Below are 18,975 nucleotides of genomic sequence, written 5' to 3'. Positions count from 1 at the left end.
GGTAAGCATGTGCTTAAGTGCTTTGCTGGATTGCAGACAAAGTGCTCAACACTTTGCATTGAGCCTTTAATGATTTAGCCATATTTTAAACCAGGCAGACACCAAGGACAACACAATATACAACAGGATCCTTCTCCAAGGATCTTCAGCCCGTGTCTAACACAGTCTTGGGTGTTGGCTTTTGGGAGTTATTGTATGTACTAAACATTGAGCTCTCTAGAAGAGATTTTTGAATGATTGTTTAAGAGAGGTCTCATGAGAGGATAAAAAAAATATAATATGATGGGAAGTACAGCAAGCTTTGTAAATTAAATTCCAAGCATTACTCTGAAGACACCGCTGGAAGCAGGGTGGTGACGATGCACCAGCACCAACAGGCTTTTATTTTATGGTCCTTCTCCTGACCTGCACTGCTCCATTAGCTCTGCATGCAGCAGGAAATTGAAACGTACAATATCCTTAATCTCTGAGCCACTGTCTACCGGTGCTTTAGAGATCTGCAAACAGAATAAAGAGAGAACCTTGCTCTCATGGCCAACTGGGCCCATTGCTCTATTATGCACAGGAGCCAAAGAAAATCTGCAGGAGAATAGATGACAGGCAGAGAAGGCCACAGCAATGACATTAAGGAGGGGGGGAAGAAATAAGTATGGGGGGAGGCTAAAATAAGAGGGACAGAACATTAAATAAAGTGTTAAGAAAAAAGCAGAAGGAGGAAAAAATATTGAAAATGAATAAGAAAAGTGATTTTACAGATAGAGGAGAAAGAGTTAAAAAAAGAATCAAACTTGTTAACACAGCATGAGGGAAAATAGACTGAATGAAAGATAGGAACCTTACATGAATCCAGGAGCCGAATGTTTTAAGAAAAAAACATCAAATACTACATGTCTTGTGATAAAGCCACAGGAGCTGGAGACACTGGAACAAAAAGGCATGTGGTGTCCAATTCATTTCTATATGCAGCAAATCTGCTGCACAGCTTTTTATGGTGATAAAACAAGGATAACATCTCCCTGGCACACAGCAGTAGTAGAGAGGCTCCTGAGTTACTCAGTTTGGACCTGGCTCCAGACTCCCCCTGACTTTGGAGGATTTGGATGATGTGTTCTGCTTCTGGCCCAACTGCTGGAGAAAGTGAACAGATCGGCCCGCTATCTACATAACGAAGACTCAAAGTCTGAGGACAAATGGCAGTTTACATAAGGGCAGCCTGCCTCTAGCTTGTCAAAGGGACTTATGCTCATGCTGTCTTCTGACAAACAGGAGGTTGGGTTCAGTTTCCCGTCCTGGTCTCTCACTTATGAGAATGTTGTGGAAACAAAACATCCAGTCCCTGGAGGGAAGAAGTGCCTCATATCACAGCAATGACTGCTCTGGCCAAGGAATAATGCCCACCTGTTCCAGAAAGGCTGAGTCCACTCAGCTGGGAAGAGTGGGCTGCGTTGCAGGAAACTGGGAGAGAGGGGCTTTAAAGTAAGGCAAATTGGGAGATTGTTAGGGCTCCAACAAGGCTAGCTCTAGTGGATTTCTTCCCAGTACAATGACAAGCGTCTCTCTTTAGCACTAAGTACTTAAGCACATGGCAAGACACACACTGTGGCTGAACTGTCCAGAGAAGGTGGTCCACATTGAACCTTGTGTGCTGTTCTGGATATTCAGAGACAACCACTGACACAGAGCTCCTACTGAAACTCTGCTGGACCTGTGTGCGTCAGATTTCACCAAGCACAACTTATATAGGTTCCTATTATCTCTCACCCCCTATCCCGATTTTTCACATTTGCTGTCTGGTCACCCTATCCCAAACTAACCTTAAACGTTCTGTTTCTACCGTGACATATGAAACTTACGCCACTGCAAAATGTCACAGTGCATTACCCTCACAAGTGCACAAAAGTCTGATCATCTTGCTCTCACTCTTCTTATGGAAGCAATAACATGGTAAATACTTGTGCTGCAGGCATGACAACTAGAGAACTCTGGGGACATCAGTAATGCCTGCCAAGTTTGGAAAGTACCATCACCTTTTCCCCTCCCTTGCACTCCTACCTTAAAATCTGCCCTTTTGTCCATAACACAACTTCTCTTGTGCCATTTTTATATAATCCCTCCAATTCTTATCTTTGGTGCCTGAAAAGCCATCCAAGGCAATTAGACCCAGATATTCCTTCCCTTTCTCAGTTAAGTGAAGGTGTGATTGTAGCATGAGTAGGCCTACCCATGCTAGCCTTAATCTTGCTAGCGTAGATGACAACAGTAACATAGACGGGGTGGCATGGGCTAGCAATTCGCACATGTATCCGGAGTCCCTGGAGATTTTATAGTCTGGTTACTAGCCTGTTCTGAAGACTGTGACACCACGTCTACACTGCTATTGTTACCCGTGTTATCTAGATTAAAGCTAGCACAGGTTTGCCTACCCATAATACAATCACACCTTCACTTGCATTGTAGACACACCCTCAAAGAGTTCAGCCACTCCAGACTATTATTTTGGTAGCACATGTTTGGACTGAAACCATCTCTCTCTTGCCCGGTGCTTCAAAATCTGGAATCACATAAAAATCAGAATTTCAATATCAATCTGTCTAAGGAACTGTCTCTCAATGCATTTCTGGGGCACAGTAAAGTTCTAATCTTTTTGCAGAGTAAAAAAAAATAATCAATCAATATGTTGGTATTTAGAAACTGTGGGAAAGTTGTTTTATTGTGGTGCCACACGGCAGCAGAACTTCATAGCAACCACAGGACTACGTTTCTGTACAAACAGAAAAAGCCCCAAAGAACCCACAATCTAAATAACATGCAGACAATACAGATCAGACCTATAAAATAGGGATACAAAGGATGAAGACTCCAACTGGATAAGATGTGATTCTCCTTGCAGGTTCCCTGGACTTAAGTCAGACCAAGTTATTGTTGCATAACATGAAACCAGACCTATTAAAAGCTGAGAGTCCGGAAATGTGGAGGTTTTATACAAATAATGAAATACACTATTCTACTCTATGTAGGCTTTTATGCAGCACGCATCACTGTAGTATCTGAGCAACTTCCTGTAGTGGAGTGGTTTCCAAGCAGGGGACCGCTGGGATCTGCAGACTGTGCCTAAGGGGTCCGTGAAAGGTTTTTGTACCATAGAACAGTGGTTTTCAATCTGCGGTGCGCGGACTCCTGGGGTCCGCAGACTATGTCTAATATTTCCAAAGGGGTCACACCTCCATTCAAAATTTTGTAGGGGTCCGCAAATGAAAAAAAGGTTGAAAACCTCTGTCGTAGTGCATTAAACAACGTGACTAAACATCAATCACATGTTTATTCTTTCATCCTCTCCCCAGAGAATCTGCACTAATTTGTATATTTGATGATTACATGTTGCCTCATTTGCATAAACCCCAGGACCAGATCCAACAATCCCCTCCTTGAGTTTACCACCTCTCTCCCTCTCTCTCTTAATCATCCCTTAAGATTCCTTTGTCTGGCTTCCCCCTTTTTCCCTCAAGTTTCCTCTGTCTTGTCCCCTACTTTCTCTGGCTCCCCAGAAGCAGTAGAAACTTTTCCCCTAAGTTCTGGAGGGGCGAGGGGGGTTTACTTCTCCTCTCTTCCCCCCACCCTCCAAGGAGTATATCTTGGTCCTGGGATCTAGAATGTAGTTCCCTTCCCAGCCTGCTGCAGAGGGTTTACTGTCTTCCTCCTGCTGTGGATGGCAGTGTGCTGCTCCCCCTGCTGTTGGGCTCTCTGTACTGCTGAGCAGCAGCTTTGTGGAGTAAGTTCTTGATCTTGCCAGAGGGAAGATTTCAGGCCCTATATGCTGGGCAGTTCAGCTTACTACCTGGAAAACCAGAGATTCAAGCAGCCACTCTGGAAGCCAGGAGAAGGCACTTGAAATCAGGATTCTCCTAGGGAAACTGGGAGTCTTAACAGGTAATGTGTGGAGCTCTGTCTCATGATTCAGGTAAAGCTGCTGACTAAGGAAGAGTTTTGCAACAATTTAACTGATTTCGTTTACAAAATGCTGTTGGTCATCATTATAAAGACCAGAGCAGCTATAGGCATATAGAGAACAACAGGAACATTGGTTGTTCACATCAGGCTGACAACGAATTCTGGTTTAACTATTATTAGATACTATATTCCGCAAATACTCTAGTGTGCGGTTTCCCATGGCTATGGGAATTAGGGTTTAAGACCTGGGCTGAAGGATACTAGATATGGTTAACTCTGCATGTTAGAGAGGAGCGTGGAGTTATGACTAGGCAAAATAGGGAGAGGGAAGAGAAATTATGTTATGTGTCACAAACAGATGCAAATATATGGCACAAACAGCTATTTATGCTGGCATTCATGACACCTACACTAAGCCTGGAGTTATGATAAGGTGGTGTTATAGGAACGGGAGTGGGATCAGAAGGGAAAAATTAGTGTACTGTTACATGGTACAAACAGATGCTTTCACATGATTACCCTGGAAATTCACAGCAAACATGTTATGTCTGGAATAGAAGTTGTATCTGAAGGGCTATGACAAATCTATCTTTAAACAGCACAAATAGCTGCATGACACATCCATCTTTCCTCCAGAAAGTCTTTTGATTTGAAATCTCATGCTTATTTTTATGACAGAGATTAATCTAACTTTCTCTCTGTCTGCCCATAACTCCAGGACCTTGCCTACATGAGAACTGTTCAGATCCATAATTCCCAATGAGTAAGGCTCCACTGGTGGTAGCACCAGCGGAAACTGTAGTACAGACAAAACTTGCTAAGTTGCCTAAGGTTAGACATCACAGTACTAACAATACCCAAGCCAGTCTCTGCACTCTACACTGCAGCTTCCAGTGATGCTGCCAAGAGACCTGCATTTATTGGGAATTACAGATTAAAAAATTCCTAGTACAGACAAGCACTAAAAGAGCCTGTTATAAAAAAATCTAGTGAAGAGTATGACAAGGTATGTGAGGTAATATCTTTTACTGGACCAACTTCTGGTGGTGGAAGGTACAAGCTTTCAAGCTTCCTGGAGCTTTTCTTCAGGTCTAGGGACGGTAACCAGTGTCTGAACTAAATACAAATTGGGACAGATTGTTAAGTGTAAGGGGCTCACACATGCTGTAAAATGAAGTGGGCAATTAAGGGTTAGCAGGCAGTGAGGTGTGTTACAAATTGTTGTAATGAGTCATAAAACCAGTGTCTCTGTTGAGTCCCCGTTTTTTAGTGTCTAGCAGAGTAATGAATTTAAGTTCCCCGTCTTTTGAAGGTGATGTGCAGGTTTTGTTTGAGGACAAGAACTGAGAGGTCAAATATGGATTGAGTGCTTTATGAAAAGTGTTCACTCACGGATGATATGGTGTTTTTGTCTTCCATCATTTTCTGTGCAAGTTCATTCAAGAGCATAGTGATTGTCTATGCAGAGTTAAGGTTCATACTAAAACTCAAACAGATTTTTACTAACTTTAATCTCATGTATAAGTTTTCTTAATGCTGTATAACATTTTCCTAATGTGCTTAGGATACTTTTTTCTAGAAGACAAATATATCTCAATCTTAGCTGTGCGTTTGCAAAGATTTTTGTAGTGAGACACGAAATAATCCAGAGTTTATTGCATTTCACCTTCACAAAGTCACTATGTTTCTAAGTCATCTACCCTTACCAATGTCAGGTGGTTTGTAATAAAAATTCATATTTGTTTTATGATCCATACCAGCTGGTGGATTTAAAACAGAGTCAGAATGAGAAATCTGAAAAAATTGAGAGTGGTTCATCATCATCATCTGAGACTAGAGCCACTAGTGGAATTTTAGATCTATTTATTCATCTTTACTGATTGAAAGTAATCTTGTATATTTGGGCACCATTTGCAAGGGAGTACTGTCTGATTGTAGATGGGAATTAATTAGAAATATTTGGAGATTTCTTTCCTGTTAGGTAGTCTGGTGAACTTTTTCAGTGTGAAAGGTGTTTGTGCTCTTTGGTGAGAGCAGGAGCCAGGGGTTACAGATATGCTCATTTTCTGTAAGTTTGTTCACTTTATGTGGAAACATGAATTTAAAAAAAAAAAGAGAAGTGATTGGAAGTGTAGAAATGCTACACACACAAGAGTATCATTGACTGGTGCAATCCCAACAATGGCCTTCAGGATGAATTCACTGGGAGGAGGCAGACATGTGAGAGTCACACTATACTGCAGTTTGTGGTGCCATCTGTTGGATGATTGTGGAACAGCAGAAACATTTAACTATTTGATATCATCTGGCATATATCAGAAGAAAATCTGCATAATTTAATGTCAACAATGGCAACTTTGAGCACCTCACTGACTTGCATAACCTCCTGTTTCTGTAGATATGTGGGCCTGAATTGCTTGGGGCGGGGGTTTGTGTGTACAGTTCTTGTGTATAAGCCAGGCAGCTTTAACTCCACATGCAGATTGAGCTAAGACTTTCTAAACCTAGAGAGTATTTGAAAGTCCTGCAACTTTTTACCAATAGTCCGTTACTGGCCCCTATGCCTCCACTCCCAAACAGTCAAAAAATACTTCAATCTTTACACCCTGAATTAATGCTGGAACTGTTCTTCCCATAATCTGTGCAGTGGGGAACTTCCATGGTGTCATTTAAATGTCCCAGTTTAAGGCTGGCAGGACCTATTTTTTCAGTCTGGTTGTTGTGTGTGTGTCATTCTGGAAGCCAGAGAATGCAAGGCTAGAATGACTGTCTTGGCATAAGCAGTCTCATTACCAAAGATAACACTGGGGAAAGTCCAGTATGTGAACAAATTAGGAGCAAAATTACTGATTATCAGAATGTGTTGAGCTTTGACTTTAGGAACTACCTTTCTTTATCTAACTCTTGATGGGCTTATGTAACACTGACAGACCCCGGTCGGTCGTTAGTAGGCAGGATTAAACCTGGGACCTCAGGAACTAAATGCATGAGCCTCTACTGCATGAGCTAAAAGCCATATAGTTCTTAGCTAAAGCTGTAGAGCAAACTCATTAATGTCTCTCTCTAAGTGGTCTCAGTGCTCCTATATGGGACAGGACACGACACCCAGGAGGTGTGTGGGTTACACTTGCCTAGAGCTCTACTTTACCAATGGCCATCTACTTATATGGCTCCCATCACGGTGGAACCAGTGGCCCTGTCAAGTCCATCTAAAATGGTGAGAAAAATGAAGTTTCTTTTCTTTGCTTAAACCGTTTTTTCATTATTCTTGACTAGAAAGGATGAATTTTAGACCCCAACAAGCCCATATTTAGTTAACTGAGATCTATGGCTTTCCCACTCATCTTGTCCATATAATTTAATTTCCTCTTTTTCCAGCAGTTGCAAAAGATAAGCTTCCCTTCCCTTCCGGTTTTGTGATACAGTCCCATTGCTTTAGATGAACTGAGGAAAACTGTAGCCACCAAGACAGAGTGACTGAGGCAGACACAGTCAATGAAGTCAATGGAGCTGCACTGATTTACACTAGCAAAGGATCTGGCCCTATCACACATCAGTGTTATTTTTACACTAACTTCGCTGGAAGCTGGATCAGACTCCTAAAATGCTAGGTGTTCAAATCCTGATTAAAGCACAAATGAGGAGGAGATTAGTGATATCATTCTAGTCATAGAATCATAGAATCTCAGGTTGGAAGGGACCTTAGGAGGTCATCTAGTCCAACCCCCTGCTCAAAGCAGGACCAAACCCAACTAAATCATCATAAATCTCTAGTATGCTAGAGATAGAAGGCTCTAGCATACTTCTATCATCCATATCACAGGATAGATTTCATGTTCTTTTGGGGCAGGGAATGTGCCTTTTTGTGAGTGATCAAAAATAATCATCACAAAATTCTCATAGAATCAATAGTTTTTAATGAGGAGGAGGAGGTCTAGCTCTAGAAGTAGCAGAGAATGTTACAGGTCAGGACTGAACTGCCCTGCCAAAGTTTCATTGGGACCTATAGCATCTGACTGCAGAGGGCCCCCATGCCAGACCCACATACCTAAACAACTAGCCAGAATGCTGCCCTCAGTTCCCAGTCTGTGCTCCTCTCTTACTCCAGACAGAATTACTAATATCATAGAAACACAGAGCTGGAAGAGATCTCCAGAGGTCATCTTGTCCAGCCCCTTACACTGAGGGAGGACCAGGTAAAAACTAAACCATCCCTGACAGATGTTTGTACAACCTATTCTTAAAAACCTCCAATTAGGGGGATTCCACAACCTCTCTCGGAAGCCTATTCCAGAATTTAGCCACTCTTTTAGTTAGAAAGATTTTCCTAATATCTAACCTAACTCTTCCTTGCTGCAGATTAAGCCCATTACTTCTTCTACTACCCCTGTTGGACATGGAGAACAATTGACCACTGTCCTCTTAATATCAGCCCTTAACATATTGGAAGACTGGTATCAGGTCCCCCCTCAGTCTTCTTTTCTCACGATTAAACATACCCATTTTTTTAAACCTTCCCTCATAGGTCAGATTATCTAAATCTTTTATAATTTTTGGTTTCAGAGTGGTAGCTGTGTTAGTCTGTATCCGCAAAAAGAACAGGAGTACTTGTGGCACCTTAGAGACTAACACATTTATTTGAGCATAAGCTTTCGTGGGCTAGAACCCACTTCTTCGGATGCACAGAATGGAACATATAGTGAGGAGATCTATATACACATACAGAGAGCATGAAAAGGTGGGAGTTGCCCTACCAACTCTAAGAGGCCAATTAAGTAAGGAAAAAAAAAACTTTTGAAGTGATAATCAAGATAGCCCAGTACAGACAGTTTGATAAGAAGTGTGAGAATACTTACAAGGGGAGATAGATTCAATGTTTGTAATGGCTCAGCCATTCCCAGTCCCTATTTAAACCTAAGGTGATTGTATCTAGTTTGCATATCAATTCCAGCTCAGCAGTTTCTCCTTGGAGTCTGTTTTTGAAGCTTTTCTGTTGCAAAATTGCCACCCGCAGGTCTGTCATTGAATGACCAGAAATGTCGCTTACAGACAACGCCCCAACCTGAAGCAAATACTCACCAGCAACCACACATCACTGAACAAAAACACTAACCCAGGAACCTACCCTTGCAACAAAGCCCGATGCCAACTCTGTCCACATATCTATTCAAGTGACATCATCATAGGACCTAATCACATCAGCCATACCATCAGGGGCTCATTCACCTGCACATCTACCAATGTGATATATGCCATCATGTGCGAGCAATGCCCCTCTGCCATGTACATTGGCCAAACCGGACAGTCTCTATGCAAAAGAATAAATGGACACAAATCTGACATCAGGAATCATAACACTCAAAAACCAGTAGGAGAGCACTTTAACCTGTCTGGTCATTCAATGACAGACCTGCGGGTGGCAATTTTGCAACAGAAAAGCTTCAAAAACAGACTCCAAGGAGAAACTGCTGAGCTGGAATTGATATGCAAACTAGATACAATCACCTTAGGTTTAAATAGGGACTGGGAATGGCTGAGCCATTATAAACATTGAATCGATCTCCCCTGGTAAGTATTCTCACACTTCTTATCAAACTGTCTGTACTGGGCTATCTTGATTATCACTTCAAAAGTTTTTTTTTCCTTACTGAATTGGCCTCTTAGAGTTGGTAGGGCAACTCCCACCTTTCCATGCTCTCTGTATGTGTATATAGATCTCCTCACTATATGTTTCATTCCATCCATCTGAAGAAGTGGGCTGTAGCCCACGAAAGCTTATGCTCAAATAAATGTGTTAGTCTCTAAGGTGCCACAAGTACTCCTGTTCTTTTTATAATTTTTGTTGCTCTCCTCAGAACTTTCTCCAATGTATCCACATCTTCCCTAAAGTGTCATGCCCATAACTGCACAGCACTCCAGCTGAAACCTCACCAGTGCCTAGTAAAGAAGGACAATTACCTCTCGTGTTTTACATAGGTCACTCCTATTAATACACTCCAGAGTGATATTAGCCTTTTTACAGCTGCAACTCATTTTTGACTCATATTCAATGTGTGATCCACTATAACCCCACATACATACTTTTCTCCAGTTCTGCTCCCTAGCCAGTTATTCTCAATTTTGTAGTTGTGCATTTAATTTTTCTTTTCCAAGTGTAGTATTTTGCACTTGTCTTTATTGAATTTCATCTCTTTGCATTAAGACCAATTGTCTAATTTGTCAAGGTTGTTTTGCATTCTAATCCTGTCTTCCAAAGTGCTTGCAACCCATGCCCAGCTTGGTGTCATCTGCAAATTTTATAAATATACTCTGAACTCCATTATTCAAGTCATTAATGAGAATATCGAATAGTACTGGAACCAGTACTGACCGCTGTAGGATGCCACTAGATACACCCACCCAGTCTGATAGCAAACCATTGATAATTACCCTTTGAGTATGGTCACTCAACCAGTTGTGCACTCACCTTATAGTAATTTCATCTAGGCCACATTTCCCTAGTTTGCTTCTGAGAATGTCATGTAGGACCGTGTCAAAAGCCTTACTAAAATCAAGTTATATCACATCTACTGCTTCCCTCCCCTCCATCCACTAGGCCAGGAACCCTGTCAAAGAAGGAAATGCTATTGGTTTGGCATAACTTGTTCTTGACAAAGTAAATTCACGAGGTGTCATCTACTCCCAAAGTTACACTTTTGATCCAGCTCCTGGCTTCCTTGTCCATGTAGAGGAGATTACCAAAGGCTGAGAAGACCTACAAACTGGTGAGATTGGAGAGCAGCAAGCAAAAAAAAAAAAGTGGCTGAGGAGGGTGTGTCATGAGTACATGGACCTAGTCATAAGTGGAAAAGGAGCTGGGCTGGAACAGATGCAGGCTGCTTTTCATATACAGTAGGGCCAAGTAAAATCTAGATCCCACCCGTTGAAATGCTTGCAAAGTGATTGATTGAGTCTAGCCAGAGCCCCACATTTTCAAACATGCTGGACTCACCCACAGTGGCAACATTAGCTTTGAAACTACAGAAGTGTGAATTTAGGGGAAAGAGAGTAAGCTATTGCATTCTAGTCTGTTATTGTCTGTATCTAGCATGTATTTTATTAGAAGCTTTGTTTTTATGTGGAATGATCTGAGTGCTTTTTATTGTTCCTTCTGTCACACTCTCAATTCTGGCACAATAGAAAATTTAAATTATTGAGTAATTCTTCACTTTATCTGCCCTGACATCACCGTTCCCTACCACAAGCTTTAATATTTCTACATTGCACTTCGTTAGCGGCATTAGCACTGCTGTTCAAATGAGGAGATTACATTTGAAATCTTTTTGCCTGCAGTTTGAAATGAAAGGATAGCAGCAATGAATAGTGTGTATATAAGCACAAAACTATGGTTTATACATATATAGCAACGAAGGACGTACTGGCTGCCGCTTCCAGCATCTCCCATTGGCTTGGAGCAGCGAATTGCAGCCACTGGAAGCTGCAATCAGCCAAACCTGCGGATGCAGCAGGTACACAAACTGGCTAGGCCCGCCAGGGGTTTTCCCTGCACAAGCAGCGGAACAAGTTTGGGAACCACTGGTATAGAATATTTAAAAATGTGTTTTTCTGTATGTGGTGTTCCATGTAAAGCTAAGTATATACACCTCAGAACCAATCAAATTCAGATTCAGCCACCACTGAATTTTAAGGAAGTTCAGATACAGACTCAAACTATGTGGTTGGCTCCATACCTGTATCTATATACCTAAATCAAAATTGGAGATAGGAACTTCTTGGATGCTTGAATCCTGATCTGAATGTTGTGATTAAGTCCCATTTCTAACAGCATAGAAATAGGGGCCTGCATTTTCAGAAGTGGAAGCTTCAGTTTTAGTTCAACTTGAGAGATCTTAAAAGGGCTTGGTTGACCTTTCAAGGCATCTGAAGTTTGGGACCAAAAATTACTAGATGACACTTTTGAAAACTGAGAACTTCCTATCAGTTGAATATCACTGAGAATAAGAGGTTGCCAGATTCCCAGTGGGATGCAGCACTTGCAATTAGCCCCAAAAGATCAGACTTCAAAATACAAGTTATTTTAGAAACCTCTAAAAATGATCTAAGACAGGGGTAGGCAACCTATGGCACGTGTGCCGAAGGCAGTACACAAGCTGATTTTCAGTGGCACTCACACTGCCCGGGACCTGGCCTCCAGTCCAGGGGCTCTGCATTTTAATTTAATTTTAAATGAAGCTTCTTAAACATTTTACAAACCTTATTTACTTTATATACAACAAAAGTTTAGTTATATATTATAGACTTATAGAAAGAGACCTTCTAAAAACATTAAAATGTATTACTGGCACGCAAACCCTTAAATTAGAGTGAATAAATGAAGACTCGGCACACCACTTCTGAAAGGTTGCCGACCCCTGATCTGAGGCCTGGTCTACACTACACATTTAAACCGGTTTAAGGAGTATAAAACCGATTTAACGCCACACCCGTCCACACTAAGAGGCCATTTATATCGATATAAAGGGCTCTTTAAATCGATTTCTGTACTCCTCCCTAACGAGAGGAGTAGCGCTAGTATCGGAATTACCATATCGGATTAGGGTTAGTGTGGCCGCAGATCGACGGTATTGGCCTCCGGGTGGTATCCCACAGTGCACCACTGACCGCTCTGGACAGCAATCTGAACTCGGATGCAGTGGCCAGGTAGACAGGAAAAGCCCCGCGAACTTTTGAATATTTCCTGTTTGCCCAGCGTGGAGCTCCGATCAGCACGTGTGGCGATGCAGTTAAAAATCAAAATAAAAAAAGAGCTCCAGCATGGACCATGCTCCATCAGCCCCCGCCCTTCATGTGTAAAGAAAAGAATTAATTGTCCCTGGACTAGCAATGGGATGCTGGGCTCCTCTCCCCCACACTGCTTAATGTCCTGTCATAGCAGCTGGAGGCTGCCTTCCACTCATTTCTCACTAACAAGTCACTGTGTCTTATTCCTGCATTCTTTATTACTTCATCACACAAGTGGGGGGACACTGCTACGGTAGCCCAGGAAGGCTGGGGGAGAACGGAATCAACAGGTGGGGTTGTTGCAGGAGGACCCCCTGTGAATAGCATACAGCTCATAATTTCTGTGGGATCTGACACAGATCAGCTGTGCTCTCTGGTTCTATGATACACTGGTTCTCTAGTACACTTGCCCCACATTCTAGGCAGGACTGATTCTATTTTTAGATACCAAAAAGGAGGGATTGACTCGGGGAGTCATTCCCAATTTTGGCTTTTGCGCCCCCGGCTGATCTCAGCCAGGGGCACTTATGACAACAGCAGATGGTGCAGTGCAAAAGGACTGGTAACCATGATCATCTTATTGCCAATTTATGGCATGATAGATGGTACAGTATGGCTGATAACCATCTCTGCTGTCATGCAAAAGCAAATGCATGCTGCTGTGTAGCGCTGCTGAATCGCCTCTGTCAGCGGCATCTAGTACACATACAGTGACAGTCACAAAAGGCAAAACAGGCTCCATGATTGCCATGCTATGGCGTCTGCCAGGGCAATCCAGGGAAAAAAGGTGCGAAATGCTTGTCTGCCGTTGCTTTCCCAGAGGAAGGAGTGACTGACGACATTTACCCAGAACCACCCGCGACAATGATTTTTGCCCCATCAGGCACTGGGATCTCAACCCGGAAATTCCAAGGGGCGGGGGAGGCTGCGGGAACTATGGGATAGCTACGGAATAGCTACCCACAGTGCAACGCTCCAGAAATCGACGCTAGCCTCAGACCGTGGATGCACACCACTGATTTAATGTGTTTAGTGTGGACGCGCGCACTCGATTTTATACAATCTGTTTTGCTAAACCGGTTTATGTAAATTCGGAATAATCTCTCCCTCCTAGGAAGTACAGCTTGATTTCTGATGCTAAGGCTTATACTGTCTTTATATAATGAGGGATACAAAAAGAATATCAATAACATTTTTTTAAAAAATTCTCAGACATTCCTAGAACACTTCTGAAAAATTATGTGGGTTTTATAAAAATGCATAATGGTGAGGTATGCTGTTAATTTGGAATGATCTATATAAATCATTTGTGGTTTTTGTCTTATTAGTAATGCAGTAAACTGACACACATGCCATATAAGCTTACACACCATATAATTATGCATTCACTATATACAGTATATCTCTATACTTACACAGATATACATACTGTACATACATGATTTTCAGATCTCAGGTGGAGTTTTGCAAGTCTGTCAGTTATAAAAAAAGGATATAGATGGTAAACTGAGCATATTCCAACTGGAGTCATGACCCCCTGGAATCCCATGATGCCATTTTTAGTCACTTTTCAGAGAAGAGCCACACTTTTAATCAACTTTCTTTTAGTCCTAATCAGTAACTTTTGTACCTAAGTCAGTGTTGTTGGGGTACCATTAAAAGCAACTAAATATCAAGACCCTAAAGTTGAGACAGTCCTCAAAATGCATTCACAGGAAAAATTCTAATGAAGTGGGTTTTTTATAATGATACACAAGCAAAACTGGACTTTGAGTGAAAAAGGCCTTTGAAAACCCATATTTAAAGAAGATAAGAAATGTTGACAGAAAAGGGTCATTGTGTTTTCCATAATTACTCTTGAATAGATTAAGGGGTAGGATAGGATAATATACACATATTGAATTTGAAAGTTTTAAGGTAAAAACACACAAACCTGTAACAACAATAAGTCTTTTACTGGGAAAACCCATGGGCAGGATGACACAAAACAACATGACATAGAAACTACATAAACAAAAAAATAAATAAATGCAGAAGTTGGGTAATTGAAGCTTGCACATATGTAATTTTAGGTAAGCTTTGAGTTACCTAAACCCCAAAGGGTTAATGTGATTGCAGTAGCCGATTGTGATTACCAAGATGACTGGAAAAAGGTTAAGTTATCTGCAATGTGGTAATGTATAAATGATCCCAAGTCAACAAGACCCAATTCAGAGAAACACCGGACCAGAAACCCAAGGAACAGACTGAAGGATCAGACCAAGAGATCAAAGGAGGTGGCAACCATCATGGAAGGTGTAAGGCCTTCCTGGTGCTCCAGAACGTGGTAACTTGGGCCCTTTACCAATTTCCTCTCTTCTGTTATCATTTGTCTGGCATAAATGTATGTTCAGTGACAATATTTTGGTCTGAAATAGTATAAATAAAGGTGAAAATTGATAAAGCCTAGATTGAGTGAACTTGTGACTCAGTTTCCCACTTTACCCACCAACAGCCCTTATTTTAATTCTCAGAAATGTTAAAATACCTTCGAAGTCCCCATCTCTGGCCTTTGCTGCAAGTTCTGAAGACGATATCGTTTCCTGGCATAAAGCACAATCTTCCAGTGCTGCATTCCTTAAACCCTGATTAACTGAAAAACATCATATATTAGATTGTGATAGCATATCTTTTTTTTTGTAGTCTTCTACCAACACCGCAACAAAGATATTGAGAGGCCCCAGACACACTTAGGGTACATCTACATTGCAGCAGGCTGTGTGATTTGTAGCTCATGTAAACCTACCCATGCTAGCTCTCTAAATAAAAAAATGAGGATGTCATGGTGTGGGCATCAGCACCAGCTGCACAAGCAAGTACGTACCCAGGGGTGGTCAGATGGGCTTATGCAGCCCATGCTGAAGCCTGCAGCTCTGCATCTTCACAGCTATTTTTGGTGAACTATCTAGAGTACAGCTAGCATGAGAATGTCTACAGGAGTGACCATTCACACCCACAAATACAATACAGACATTCCTAACTGAATAACTGTGTTATCTGTGGGGTGTTGATCACTCCCAAAAAAATCAGCCTGGTCTTGGTAAACTACATTTATCAGAAATACCCTTAATTCATGACGTGTGAATTTAGAGGTAAGCCCCTCAGTAAGAAATCCTTAAAAACATTTTTTGAACAAAATAAGGAGAAGGGAAAATTGGAGACTCTCTAATTATGAGAGAGAAATCAAAGGGAAAACCCAAGAGCCCTGCCTGGTTTCAGACACTCAATAGGTCTAGTTAACAATCTGTAACAAGGGACTTATTTAACCATATCTTATTGGGACAACTTGGCTTTTTTTAAAGGGAAGAAAAAATAGCCTTAATTGGGCAATTATTATTTTTTAAAAAAAAGGCAAACATTCAGCAGACCTTGTTCATTCCCTGGACAAGAAAGAATCAAAGTGGTAACTGAGGAAAGCCTGATAACATCTGAATCTCTTGCTGGCTCCTGCTCCATTTCTGGCCATTTTTGTCTGCTTAATTCAATAGTGTTTCATAACTGGGAATTTTCCCACTTTGCAGATCTACTTGGCATTCCTTGATTTATATGCCATTTTTACAAGTGAAGCCAGAATTCTCTTTTTTTTTTTTTACAAATTGTTTCATCATTTGACAGTTTGTCATTTTTACACATCATTATCTTAATTTTTAACTTAAAATATCTTCCCTGCTTTGCCAGCCTATATGACTAGAAGATGTATTATTTCACATAGGCCATAAAACACCATGGGCAATCAAGTGCAAGCCCTGTACATATCTTATTACAACCACACAGAAAAGACTATTCCTTTCCTTGTATCAGTAAGCAAATGGGCAGAAGCACTCTGGAGACTAGGTCTTTTGACTTTTGCTGCAAGACATACTAACATGTATGTATATTTCCACTGACTACATCCCATTTACATACCATATCTATGATCTCATTTTACCAAGGGTTAAATGACTGTATAATAGCTCTGTAGAAGAGCTGAGAGTTATTTCACAGGAACAAAAGACAAATCTCCTGCCAAATATTTTAAAGACCTATGCACAACTGAAAGGCGCAACAGAGAAAATGTACTTTATTATGTTCACCTTTCTTTTGCTTTTCCTTGTCCTCTGTTTCGGGTTTGGTTGCCATCACTTCAAATAAGGTCTTTAAGATGCTTCGTAAATCACTGGCATAGTTTGTCTGCAGCTGGTCAGCCACACCTAGCAGCCAGTGGAAATGGGTAACGCCATTATTTGAACACCACAAAAAAAATAATCATCCTCTAAGTATGTACAATGCTGCTGTTAATGATTTGATGTTTAAAAAGAACAGGGAACACTTATAGTTCATATTGGTTATAAAATTAAGATTATAGTTGAAAATTTTATTTTTAAAAGAAATTAGATTCAACTACAACAGTCAAGACTTTTTTGTCCCTATAGTACTTGTAATCTGATATGCAATATCTGTAGTGTTCTTTTGTCATAACAACATTCTGAGATTCTTTAAATACGAATTACATTGTTACAGAGCTAGAAAAAGCTATGATAAGTTACAAGATACAAGTTATGATACAAGGGCTACTATTACCAAATTCCCTTCAGGAATTTCTTCCATTGGAGTCTTGGGACAGCACAGGGAAGAGGGAACTCTGTGAGGATGAAGTACCTGCATAACCAAGCTCCTCCTTAACTGCAGGTTTCAGCAGCCCCCAAATACCAGTCCTGCAAGCTGCTCTGTACAGGCAGACACCTGCCCCTGCAATAGCTGTTTGCAGGGTAAGGCCCTAAATTACAATCCTGCAGCTACATCTTATCTAGTCAGTGCTACATCCTATATTTCCGTGCACACCCTAATTTCATAACAGAGACACAAAGAGAGAAAGATGAATAAAATTCACATTCATAACAAAGGGAGTTCTCATACCTGAGATGCAGACAAAGAGTCGGTGAATAAGGTCATTGCTGCCATGAAATCGGGATCTGATCTTTTCTCTGGTAGCAATTTTAGCTGCCTGCAAGGCAAGCTGGATTTCCTCCTGATCAATGTCATCAGATGAACAGGAGCTGGTCATTAAACTGCTGTAGGGGACAAAATGTAAGGAAGAAAGGTAACTTAAATCATCACTTTCTTTCAGAGAACTACTGGCCTCTTAAAGGATTTCCTGCTCGAACAATGCTCTTACCATAAAACTGAACAAATAGCTGTAAATTCTGGTTGACCCTTCAGGACCAAGCCTATTTAATTACTACGAGGGCCGATTTTCATTCTATGGCATATTTATGAAAGAACATTTAACCAGAAAGCCATTTGCCAGTATTTTATTGGACTCTCCTTTGTCACTATGAAGTGGCAGTAACCAATCCACAATTCAGTTCCATTTCCAGTGTAAGCCAAGTTCTAGGCACTACCGCCCCGCTAAAATCCATAAAAGAATATTAGCCTGAAAATGGGAAGGTTAGATCTGGGGCCAAGTTAGAATTTTTCTATCAATTTTCAAGTTAATTCAGGAACCCCTATTCCAAATGAGACCCTAAAACAGAGAGATTTACCAGAATCCAAAAATCATTCTAGTTTTAATTACCACTTTGCGGGGAGGAGGGAGGGGGAGGGAAAGCAATCAATCGTAGTTTCTTTAGTAAAGGTCTAGCACACAGGATGTAAATTAGTCAATTACACCCTAATTTTAGAAGTTATTGAGATGTTAAATTATCTCAGAATGGCTCATCAGTGCCAATGAGATTATAATAGGCCACCAAATGACCTTAGGAGACTTAAACCTTCATTTAAAAAAAAAATTACTCCCTAGTTTTTTCTTCTTATGGAGACAGAGCTCAAAATGTAAACCAATCCTCAGGGAGGCTTCCCAGTGGAAATAGGCTATTTTCTCCACCAAAACTGAAGTTAATCAAACAAGCTATTTAAAAAACTATTTTAAAAAGTGGTGGTCTCCAGAGTTAGAATCTCCAACCCTTGTTTCCTGTTTGATCATAACTTTTGAATAGAGTGAGCTGCAATTAAAATTGAACTCATCTAGTCAAGGCAAAGGAAATGTGCATCCCTCTACTCTATTCCCCTGAGAAAGTTAGAAACTCAGACTAATTTCCCCATCCATACCAAAGAGATTCTTCTCATCAGCGACTAGGAAAATCTCGAATGCTTTACTCATAATCACACAGTAGTTTTGCTAACTCCAGCCTTTTTCCCATTATACACATGGCATTGAAAAAAAAACCT

General features: G+C 41.0%; 1 protein-coding gene across 7 annotated transcripts in view; it reads right to left on the bottom strand.

Annotated features, from left to right (window-relative positions):
• The window catches only part of ZFYVE28 (zinc finger FYVE-type containing 28), a 299,046-nt gene that overhangs the window by 7,623 nt on the left and 272,448 nt on the right, over positions 1 to 18,975 (bottom strand). For all 7 annotated transcript variants that reach the window (XM_045018917.1, XM_045018912.1, XM_045018913.1 and 4 more), the window contains 3 exons: positions 17,665 to 17,819; positions 16,842 to 16,958; positions 15,257 to 15,361 (listed from right to left, as the gene is read on the bottom strand). In XM_045018917.1, the coding sequence (XP_044874852.1) occupies positions 15,257 to 15,361; positions 16,842 to 16,958; positions 17,665 to 17,819 (377 nt within the window). The remainder of the gene's footprint in view (positions 1 to 15,256; positions 15,362 to 16,841; positions 16,959 to 17,664; positions 17,820 to 18,975) is intronic.

Source organism: Mauremys mutica, chromosome 5 (assembly GCF_020497125.1).
Source record: "Mauremys mutica isolate MM-2020 ecotype Southern chromosome 5, ASM2049712v1, whole genome shotgun sequence".
In the NCBI taxonomy this organism is placed as follows: domain Eukaryota; kingdom Metazoa; phylum Chordata; order Testudines; family Geoemydidae; genus Mauremys; species Mauremys mutica.
Note: the sequence above shows the minus strand (reverse complement) of the source record. Positions and strands in the feature narration are given on the sequence as shown.